Below are 11,560 nucleotides of genomic sequence, written 5' to 3' on the forward strand. Positions count from 1 at the left end.
GAATTTATATTTTTGATACATTTATATAAAAAAGATTATATATTATAGTGATTCTATATTGCTGCAATGTGAACCGATAGACGTTATAATGGAATTTAAAAGATGTTCATTGCTGACTTTAACTATTAGTGAACGCTAAATGAAAGCTACATACGCATTTAATTTTCTTCATTCTAAAGGGAGCAGCGCTACAGATGCTTTGGATTAACATTAGTTAATTATTACACCTAGTCCATCGAGATTTCTGGTGTAGAATTTGGAGTTAACCTGATTATTGATAACCTTAATCGTTTATATGAGAGAAAGTGCTATCAGCTTTTTTATCTGCCTAAAGTATTTTTAAGTTAATATGCAATCTTTTTTCAAATGACAGATAATATTTAGCGAACGTACTTTATTTTTTCTATAAAACTGTAAATCTTTTCTGGCTACTGCCAGTAATAAATTCCACTTTTCAATTAGCAAAATTTGAATAAACCAAACATTAATTTATACAATAGTTGCGGATATTTCCGAAAGTGAAAAAATGAAAAGTTATATTTTTGAAGTAATCTTGATTCTCTTGTCTTTATACATAAAACCATTTGCAGCCTTAAAGGAGGATAAAATTATAACGTTTGTTAATGAGTTAAACTTGCGTATGTGTCATCCTATACCGAAATTGGGCTTACCTGCTTTGGATCCTTTGGAAATTAGAAATTTTACCGTAACCTTGGATAATAAATATCTAGTCGAGTAAGAGTGAGAAGTAAAAAGCTTACTTAAGGCTTGAGAAATTCATTCCATCACCTCAAAACACAGCAACATAAAAATTTCATAGTAATTTATTAATTGTGTGTGCAGGTTAATTAGAATGTAGAACCATCAGAATCCATCCGTAAACTTAAATGTACAAAATGTTGGTTCTTCTTTTGCTTAAAAGTTTTTTAAACTTATAATTCCTTTTTCGTTTATTCAGTGCGTGACGTTTGGATTGGATTTTTGTGCAATTGTCTTTATTTGATTGTTTGTGTATGCTTTGCTGTTTGTTGTCTATCTCTTCTTCTGTTTCTTTCTCTCATTAAACATTTATTATTTTGGTTGCGCGCTATACTTTGTGGTTGCACTTCAGGAGTAATCAGTTGTATGTTGCGGTTGCTATACTAATGTAATGTAATGAGCGAGTCTGCACACCACCTGTTTGATTCCAACTGCGAATTAAGATTTTGAATTAACATTTATGGTGAATTGTGTTAAAAGTTTCCTCCTATTGAAAGCATATTTTTGGGGTGATCATATGACATTTGCATTGCAGTTTAAGTTGCGTGTGCTTTGCCGACGGCTTTTGCTTGTTTGGTCCGTTATTTTACATAGTTGAATCCCTCTGGTCTGTTAAGTTGCGCCCATTTCTGCCCTGAATTACACCGTTTTTAGACTCTTGAACGGTCTTTGGGATTGGCTTTACAGATCAAAAGGTACATTTACACGTTAGTGTCTTATTGGGTTTAATTAGATATTATTATTTTGATTTTAGACTAATGAATTGAATTCTTAGACGAAAAAAAAGACATTGAGCACTAGCAACACAGGCTATCGGATAAAACTGAACAGTTCGCAGTGCTCATTGTCCTAAAAAAAAGTGGTTCGCATACATGCCCAATGATGGATATATTTACGGCTCTTTTTTTAAATTCATTTTTTTTTTATTATTTTTTTCTAGAATTAACCAGAAAATTGATTTTTTTCCAGTTTTCATAAATTTGTGGTTTTACTTCTTTTTTTTCGTTCTAAAGTCATATGTTTTTTTTTACATTTTCCTATAAAATAATGTGGTAACGCAGCGTTTGTAGACGGTATAGTGTGTTTATAAAAGATTTTTAGACGGTATTGGTTTGGTTATTAGCTATTTGCAGAAACTAATGCGTTATGTGAAATTCAAAGCAAAAGTAATCATTCAATCATTCATTTATATATATTTTATTTCTATAGAAATTTATTTAATATTAAATGAAAATAATTTTTCTAATCTTTTACTTGAACTTTATACTTCTTTAATTGAATATTTTCTCAAGGTAATTGAATAATCAATATTTTCTAAGTGCAAGTTAGACGTTAATTTAACTACAACCTTATTATTTAGATCAATTTAGTATACCTTAATTTCATTCATGATAAAGTCTTATAAACCTTCTTGCGACAAAAATAAACCTTCTTGCTTTTTACGGTCTTTTAATATTACTTTTGATTTACCGAATATTATATAAAAATGGGTACTCAGTGCAAAGAGCAATATTAAGTTATAAACATTTATTACGTTCTTACATAGAAAATAGATAGAATTTGATGCAAGATTCAAGAATATACATAATGTACATACTTTATAAGATCCATATGACCAATGAATTTTTCCCCCGAGCGTTGCAAGCATATTGACAAACGGATATACTTACTCATCTCTAGCTAATCAAAGCTAGTAATGTTCGTGTTTGTGCTTCGACAGACTCTCTCCATTTTCATATGCTTTCTTGCCTTTGTGCGGGGAGTCTCTTTCACAAAATTGACTTTGCTATACATTCTTATGCAGGCACAAACAAACTCTATTGAGAGTAAAATTTATATTCCGACCATGAAATTGATTTTGCCGTACATACTAACTAACATGACGACCGTGATGTATGGTATTATCGGATGACTGACGCTTATTTCTGCGGAACGACAATTCTATTTTCTTTGGTGATGGATATACAAAAGCAAAGTTTTCATCTAAGCGACAGATAAATCTAAATTTCATTTTTCCATGACACAGGTTCGTCGGATGTCTGTCAAACTTCCAGATAATTGGTTTATCGGATATAAAAGTAGATCTAAAACTATCTTTTTATTCTAAGCTTGATATAATTATACCCTCAATAAACTTCAACACCACGTATTCCGTAAAGGGTGCCATTGATGATTTTGTTGAATTAAACGGTGCCGGCAGAGCTGAGTTGAGCGCTTTTTACAAGAAGTTTGAAAGTGATGTCTAAATTTTTATTTAATTTTTATTTAAGAGGTAGCGTACAGAATGCAGAGATTCACATGAAATGGCGTACGAATATCTTCAGTCCCAAATTGGGTATTGAAGATTTAAAAATAAGGGTAATATAACGACCTCATTTTTCTGTATTAGCATCTCTACTAGTTTTTTGTACTACAGTTTGATATCGGACAAGCTTTGCTCAATATTGACCAACTTATAGAGGATCCACAAATTGACAATTTCGTACATGAAATGATAAATGATTTGGGCGTGGAACTCCTAAACGATCTTTGGATGGAGAAAAATGAAACAATTATAACTGTCACTCAAAAGGTTAACTTTTCTTTATACATAAAAATTTAATATAAACGTATTCATTTTAAATGGTAGGAAATTAATAATTTTATTCGTAACTACACTATGCACGATTTCTTTCAATTTGTTGACGATATGGCAAATGCAGCTGGATCAATTTTTGCCGGAATCCCCCCTGACTGTAAAAACATGCAAAACATTAAAAACTACTATTAATTTGCGGTTTTATCGGAAAGAGTTATTAAACAATAATATTACAGTATAATTATAAGCGACAATCTTTTTTTTTTTCTTGACGCTAATTGATATTTAAAACATTACTGCTATCATTCTTCACGCTTCACATATTACTAATTGAAATGTGTTCATTATTAAAGTTACTCGGTTTAATTATTTTTCTCTATGTTATGGAGAATTTAGCAGTTTTTTGATTATTTCACTAATAAAATATTTTCAAAAAATTGTAAAACATTTCTTTCGTTTGCTTGTTTGTTAAGTTAAGATTCATTTGGTCAAAGAACAAGATTTGTTTGGTCAAATTTTTGCAAAAATTTACAAAAATGGTGCAGTCATATTTTGTCAGCAAGAGCGGTGCTTGCTTATTGTGGAGCGAACTCGGCTCGGGTCGTGTATCTCATCATTTGTACCATTTGTGTACCATCTCATCATTTGCTTCGAAGATGAAGGGGAGATAATATTTTTACCTTTCTTGTGGTTTGGATTTTTCTTTTAGTGCTCTGTGTATTATTTCAACAATTTTTATGAAGCAATCGATATATTTATAATTGCCAGTGAAAGTGGGTACGGGTTTGGAAGCTGTTTCTAAGTTAAAATCCATTTTTGGTTGTATTATATTATCTGTTTTGCTGGGGTTTATGTCTTCTAGCGATTCGATTTCTAATAGTTCTTTTTATATATTTTTTTAAATGTTTTTATTTTACTTAATAGGTTTGGTTGTTCTGGTTTTGTATTAGTTTGTACTATGGTACGGACTCTAGTTCTATAGTTTTCTAACTCTTCTAGTTTGCTGTCGATAGTTTGTTTGTTATAAGTTTTACTTCCTAGCTTTTTAAGGTTAGAAATTATCCTGTCTATAGAGATGTTGATCTCATCTATTCTTTCTATTAAGATTTATATGTTTAAATTTCCAATATTTCTTATTTATGTTTTCAATATTTGTTCTTCTTCTTTAATCTTCTTAACTTCGATATTTTCTATATATATTTTTAAGTTTTTGATACTGTTTAGTTATTCATATATTTTTATTTTAATATTCTTTATATCAATTGTAATTTTCTCAATTTTAACATTTTGGGTGGGATGAGTTATTTTATGGTTGTTGTTGTCTGCTTGTCTTTCTATCCTCGAACCATCTTTCGATGCTGTCGATTTCTCTCCAGTACTGGGAGGAGATGTGCCACGGGATAGGGAGCTGCACCGCTTTCTTTAGGAAGTCGAGTCGTTTGCCGTTTTTTAGTAGTTTTACGTCTTGTTTCTTCTGGGGTGGTATCTAGGTTAGTTTTTGTTCTTTTATGGCGCGTTGTCGTTGCCTGTATTGCTCAATTGTTATTCTTTTGGGCCCTTCTGATGGCATTTTTGGCGAATTATGTATGTTGGGTAGGATGAAAATTTATTTTACTTTTTTTTGTTGCCTTGGAAAAATGAAGGCCGTGGTCTGGGATTGCCAGGATCATGAAGACAGGTTACCGCGTTGTTTGGCAGGATCGTGTTGGGCAGGATGGCCATGTACTGCAACAGAGAGTGTTGTTGTTGATAGGCTGTTGTTGTTGTATTTGATTTATTTGGGAGGATTCCCTACGGAGCCCTAAGCTGCTCGGCTTCAGAACGCCAAGTCTTTCCGTCTCCGTATTTCCGTATTGCATATCGTAGTGCACTACCCAGCCAGTTGAAGTGCAACAAAATTTTTATTTTTCTTTTGGTACAAAATTATGCAAATTCAGCATAATTCTGTCGCACTTCAAAGTGGATGCATATGACGGTATGCGATCACACTACAATATACAACAGAACCCGCAGTTTATTTGGTCCATTGCGGCAACTTTACCTTCAATGTTTTCCATAGCCTAGATCGAAAGGGTGCCACGCAATTCTTCCTCAGTCCAGAACCTTCATTGTTTAAGAATTCACCAGCAACTGTTGAACAATTTAAGGAGAAAATGGATAACACAATATTTTGGTTTTTGGTAATTCCACTATTTTGTTTTTTGTGTACCACTTGTAGCAATGTATTTGAACTTTGAATTTTGTTACTTTAGAGAGTAAGTAAATGAGCGACCACTTGTTAGAATGTATTTGAAACAAAGTATTGCCAAATGTTACCGCTTATTCATTAAAAATAATACGTCTAATAAAGACTGAAAGCATGGCAGTTGAATTTGTATGAAAAACACTAGTAAAATAAAAAAAGAGAGAGCGTGTTAGTTGAATTTGTAAGAAAAACACCAGTAAAATATAAAGATAGAAAGCATGCCAGTTGAATTTGTATGAAAGACACTAGTAAAATATAAAGAGAGAAACAATGCCAGTTGAATTTGTATGAAAAACACTAATAAAACATAAAGAGAGAAAGCATGCCAGTTGAATTTGTACGAAAACCACTAACAAAATATAAAGAGAGAAAGCATACCATTTGAATTTGTATGAAAAACACTAATAAAGTATAAAGAGAGAAAGCATGCCAGTTGAATTTGTATGAAAAACACTGTAACGTCTGCGAACAAAGTTCAGGAAGGGTGTCTGTGAGTCTGCTTTTGCCACGAGTGTTACAATAACGGCATGCCGTTATGCGACATCGCATGATTTTTCTGTTTTTTGCAAAATAGCGGCTAGCCGTTCGATATGTCAAAGAGAAGAGGGAGAGGAAAATGATGCGAAAAAATTCAGTAGTAGTTTTGTGGTGTTGATCGTTAGAGATGAGTCGTGAAAAAGAACTGAACAAGGGTGTGTTAAAGAAATAAACGAAAATTTAATGTGCGCTTAAATTGATTTAAAATTATTCACAAAGAAGAACTAAGGAAAAGAAAAGAAAAGCTAAATTTCATTTTAACCATTTAAATAATTTTAAAATACGAATACAAACCTTGTGGACATTATTGCTCATAATTTATAGTCGATTATTATTACGTTTTTTATGTCGAATAGTATAATTTTCTTGCCATAGTTAATAATTTATAACAGCAAGAAAGAAGAAAATCCAAAATTATCATGTTTTCCGTGAAATACATATATATAAGCGAACTAAGTTAAATGATTTTATTATAAATGGCAAATATTCTGTGTAAAAGAAAGCCTTGAGTCGCTTTTTCCTTTCCAAAAGAAAAGATTGATAAGTAAAGGAATCTGTAAATTGTATTTTATTGGTACATTTATGTTATTTGAAGTTTTGTTATTGTACATATAAAAAGAAAAAAAAAGAAATGTATTTGGTTTGCAAGTTTTTTCTGAAAATTTATTAATAATATCTTACGCATAAAGTGAGTTTCTGGATAACAAGCAAATTTACAAATGCTAAGCACAAAAATACATTCCAAAAAAAAGAGGAAGAAAAATAAATAAATAAATACAGGAGCATGTGATTTACCAAACAAAACTTGGAAAGAAATTAAGCTAAGATAAGTGAACATGTAACATCCTCCAATACGAAAAGGGGTAATGTTTGCATTTATTCCGGTTGTTAAATAAAACACAATAGAAAAGAATTGCAAGCGACAGAATTATGAAAAGAAAAATTGTTATTAAATTAAACAGTTTTATGTAATTAAACTACAAGTGTAACTACGAATAAGGAATATCACTTACGTTAAGATGAAATTGTACATTACCTGAAATCTTAATTTAAAAGAAAATCGATACCTACATGTACATACATATCGAAGTGATGAGTTTATTTTTGCTTGACTACAGAATATCAGAATCTGTACGTTTCAGGGTAGTGTCATCAGCGCAGAGATACAGGAATGATAACATAAATGGTCCAAGAATTGCTGAATAGTTTTGTTGTATTATAATTTTTTTTTTTTTTCCAAAACATTATCGAAAAAAAATGTTTCAGAAATTCACTATTATTGAAAAAAGAAAGGAACATGATAATAAAGACAAAAAAGGGAAGGGAAAGAATTCTTTGTGCGAAGCGATAAATATAAAAAACAAAATATTCTATACGCATTATAGATAAATGTGTTTTTTTTTGTTTTACTAACAACTCGCGAAAATAAAAAAGTATTGTGTGGGTGATTGAGAGAAATGTATGCTTCCATTAACAAAAAGGAAGATAAGCTACTTAAGCCTGAGGCGTTACAACCGGCCAGAATTATAACAGCCTACGATCCCTTCCGTGATGCGACTGTTCTATCAAAATCAAGCCGTGGTCCAAACCAACAACTTGCCAGGCCACCCAGAAATTGACAGGAGCAACCACCAGGTGTCTTGCACGAAGATGCTACATCTTAAGCTGGCGCTTCATCTTTAAACCGTCAGGTATTTTTCTTTTTTTTTTTTGAATATGAAATAAAAATCCAGCAGCAGTTGGTAGTCAGAAATAAAAAAAAAAAAAAATTGGAATTGCTTGGCTACAAAAATTGAAATTGAAATGAGTGGCTAAGCGGAATACACACGAAGACAGGTGGAATTTATTATCAAGAGTAAACCATTGCGTTACCAATTTCTTAATGGCAGGCCCTACATTGCTCCTAAAAATGTATGTGGAGGGGGCGGTAAGATTGACGATCTGACCATTACCTGGGATCCTTTACTACCTCAAGAACAGCACAGTCATGGAATATACTACAAAGTGTTTTGGTGTCTGAAAGGCAAATTGGAATGGGCTTCAGAAATTATTAAGCGTCAAGACAATATAGGATTGGCTGTGGCAAACATACCGCTTAATAATTACTGAACTGAATACGAGGTTAAAGTTCAAACTTTAAACAACGTGGGCAAAGGACCAGAAAGTGAAGTAGTACTTATATACTCAGCCGAAAACATGCCTCTAGTAGTTCCTCAAAAACCGAAAACTCACGCTTTCAACTCGAACGCTTTCAATGTTACTTGGGAGTCGATCGAGTTAACACGCGAAAATATAAGAGGAAAACTTATAGGTCATCGCGTAAGTAATATTTATACCCAGAATTATAAATTGAACTAACGATACGGATATCATCTAGATAAAATATTGGAACACTACGCAGGAAGAAGAAGATGCGGTGTATTACTTATCACGGACTACACGTAATTGGGATTTAATAGTAGGTTTACAACCTGATACCTATTATTTTGTCAAAGTGATGGCATATAACGCGGCTGGAGAGGGATCAGAAAGCGAACGAACCGAAGGTAACGGTAATTATAAAGCTAATTAATAGACATCTGTCTGCAATGTAAAAGATATCTTTAACTATAGAGCGCGTAAAGATTACGAGCTTCAATGATCGATTTAATCAACGAAAGAATAGTACACAAAATTTCACACAAGAAGAAAAGCGGGCCCACCATAATGCATTGGAACGCAAAAGACGTGATCACATCAAAGAAAGCTTCACTAATTTGCGAAAAGCAGTGCCATCATTAAAAGGAGAAAAGGCGAGTCGAGCTGAGATTTTAAAGAAAACTACCGATTGCATACAAAATATGAGACGAAAAATTCAGGCTAATCAAAAAGACGGGAATGATCTTAAACATCAAATTGCTATTTTGGAAGAGGAGGTACGCCTTTTGGAATCTGCTAAAAATGGAAGCGACTTTAGTCGTCGCAGCAAAAAGATGAAAATTCCTACCAGACATAGTCAATGAGTCAGCACAATTCTATTGTGTAATTCTAGCGAGAAGTAATTATGACGGATAACTAAAAAAACGCGGACACAAAATAATGAATAAGCAACAATTACTTAGAGAAGATTGAGGTACCGATAGCTGGAAAATGATTTTAAAAAACGTAGAAAAAATTTATGATAAAATGGATTTTTTTCTAAATGAAAAAGCTAACCAATGGTGGCCAATTTATGATAAAATCGATTTTTTTCTAAATGAAAAAGCTAACCAATGGTGGTCAGTGTTTGTGTTCTTAAACATCCTTCAATCAATTCTATGTCGCCCACATACTCGCCAGGACCGATTAGGGTTGGCTTTCCCGAAGGTATGGAATATCCAAAATGCAAATGCAAACTTGATGAACATAATCACACGCGCATGCCGGTAATTCTAAGGCTTAGTAAGAACAATAGAATTCACGAGAGTCAGGTTGCCCACTCACAAAGTCACGATTACTCTGCTTAGACAATTAGAGGTGATGTCATTGGTTGAACTGCAGACTGGTGCTTGCCCAGGTCCTTCGAGGGGACACTTGCACATTGACATACCATTTCGAAACTTCGGTGAGAGCTGATACGTCCAATCACATTTTGAACACAGCAGGTTAGACAATGTGTGAAGCCTGACCGTTGGGTGCGGCCCATCGAGGGGTTATCCATAAAATGCATTAAATAGTTAGAGGTATTTGATATGTCTCGCCTTGCCCAGAGGGGAACATTCGCACCTTATCTAAACTTTCATTCTGGTGCCCAGTACTTGGAATAGGCCGTCTCTCCTACAGCCTCGCAACGCTGAGCGGTGCCAATTCAACTATATTAACTGCCCAAGCTTCTAAGGAACTCGTTTGATTAAGGCTGCAGATCTAGCCACAGTAACTAAGTAGGCAGATAAAGGGATACGCGAAGGAATAGATACAAAGACCTATATGGTTAAATCGAAAAAAATCATCGTAATGGCCGTCACAAACGAATGTTTAAATTTAGATCGCAATAATCGCTATAGAGCGAATACATTTATCGAAAATTAAAAAAAACTTTTCATTATTTGACTATAGTCAGACATGAGAATGAGCAACTAATTACACCCTACTTTAGGTAGTAATTGGCCTTCTTTTCGCGTAGTTTCAAGCCTAAACTTCTCTCCGCTAAGAGATTACCCTTAAAAACCGTATGATTTAATTTATCGTAATCCATGACAATCCGTATCTCAATTATCGTTGTGGGGTATTGACGGACGTAGGGGGTGTAAAATACTGTATCAGGAGTTATCTGAACAACTGACGAAGGAAATTCACCACTTGATAACCGCTGAGAAGGTTGTAGAGAAATTAAACGGGATTAGGATTGACTTGAGACGATTACACAGTAGGAAGAGCAGCGGTCGAACGTCACTGGTGTGAACGACGACGATAATGACGGACCAATTACTAGGAGACGAAAAAACTCGGATTGTGGCCACCTGTGACGAAGATTTATTAGGATTTGACGAGACGGACGTAATAAATAGAAATTTATTGCCAGGTGTTATTGAATTTTCACGTATTTATTATTTATGTATTTTCAGGTAGACCAGGCAGACGCTATTACGACTAGTATGCCGTCTGAAAGCCCCATTAGAAATATATTTCATTATTAAAACGTCTACGATGGACCATCAACGTCAGCGCAGGCAGGACTGGCGGAGGAGGTTCGGCGCCTTAAGGCAGAAATGGAAGCCCTGAGGCAACAACTCGCTACAAACCAAAGCCAACAAGTAGTAACAGTAACAGTAGCTGACAGTCGAGCGCCAACGCAGCAGAGTAATGGTGAAGGTAATTATTATTATTATTATTATAATTTTAGACAAATGAAATAAATTCTTGGACTAAAATAAAAGACATTGAGCATTAGTAGCACAGATCTAATTTATAAAAGTACATTAGGTATTGAGCCAAGTATTTGAGACAAAGTAATATATTGTATCGATTTTCTGTTCTGTAGCTGATTGTAGAATGTCCCTAGGGTTAATCGTTCCAAATGCAATACTTTTAGCCAAGGTGAAGTTAAGCCAGTCACAGAGTATGTGTTTTATAGTAAGAATTTGTCTACAATTGCAGATTGGGGAGGAAGACTTCTTCAAGATTCATTGGTGAGTTGCAATTGTATGACCAAGGCGAATTCTCGAAAGTGTTTGGATTTTGATTTTTCCAACATTTGGTAACGCATAGTGACGAAAAACCATATACTTGTTCCGAATGTGGTAAATCATTTAATCGTAAAGATAAATTGCGCAGGCACATGCGAGTTCATTCTGATTTACGACTTTATAAATGCAGTGAATATTCCTGCGTGCTCAAAACTCATATGCAAATACATTTAGGACGGGTAAATTTGGCGATGACAAGCTTTCATTATCAACATCTCTAAGCTTTTTTCTTTTTTT

At 33.7% G+C, this 11,560-nt stretch overlaps 2 protein-coding genes across 4 annotated transcripts in view; both read left to right on the forward strand.

The window, feature by feature from the left end:
* The first annotated feature begins 526 nt into the window (after positions 1–526).
* Positions 527–3,529, forward strand: LOC119642595. Its single transcript, XM_038041786.1, has 5 exons — positions 527–735; positions 2,786–2,965; positions 3,030–3,117; positions 3,176–3,331; positions 3,389–3,529. The coding sequence occupies exons 1-5, from the start codon at positions 527–529 to the stop codon at positions 3,527–3,529; spliced, it is 774 nt and encodes a 257-aa protein (XP_037897714.1).
* Positions 3,530–7,718: 4,189 nt separating this feature from the next.
* Positions 7,719–11,560, forward strand: part of LOC119642599 (upstream stimulatory factor 1-like) — a 7,996-nt gene continuing 4,154 nt past the window's right edge. For all 3 annotated transcript variants that reach the window (XM_038041790.1, XM_038041791.1, XM_038041792.1), the window contains exons 1-5: positions 7,719–7,810; positions 8,009–8,438; positions 8,497–8,665; positions 8,733–9,034; positions 10,703–10,949. In XM_038041790.1, coding sequence (XP_037897718.1) covers positions 8,316–8,438; positions 8,497–8,665; positions 8,733–9,034; positions 10,703–10,774 — 666 coding nt within the window. In that variant the 5' untranslated portion in view covers positions 7,719–7,810; positions 8,009–8,315 and the 3' untranslated portion in view covers positions 10,775–10,949. The remainder of the gene's footprint in view (positions 7,811–8,008; positions 8,439–8,496; positions 8,666–8,732; positions 9,035–10,702; positions 10,950–11,560) is intronic.

Source organism: Glossina fuscipes, unplaced genomic scaffold (assembly GCF_014805625.2).
Source record: "Glossina fuscipes isolate IAEA_lab_2018 unplaced genomic scaffold, Yale_Gfus_2 231, whole genome shotgun sequence".
NCBI lineage: Eukaryota > Metazoa > Arthropoda > Insecta > Diptera > Glossinidae > Glossina > Glossina fuscipes.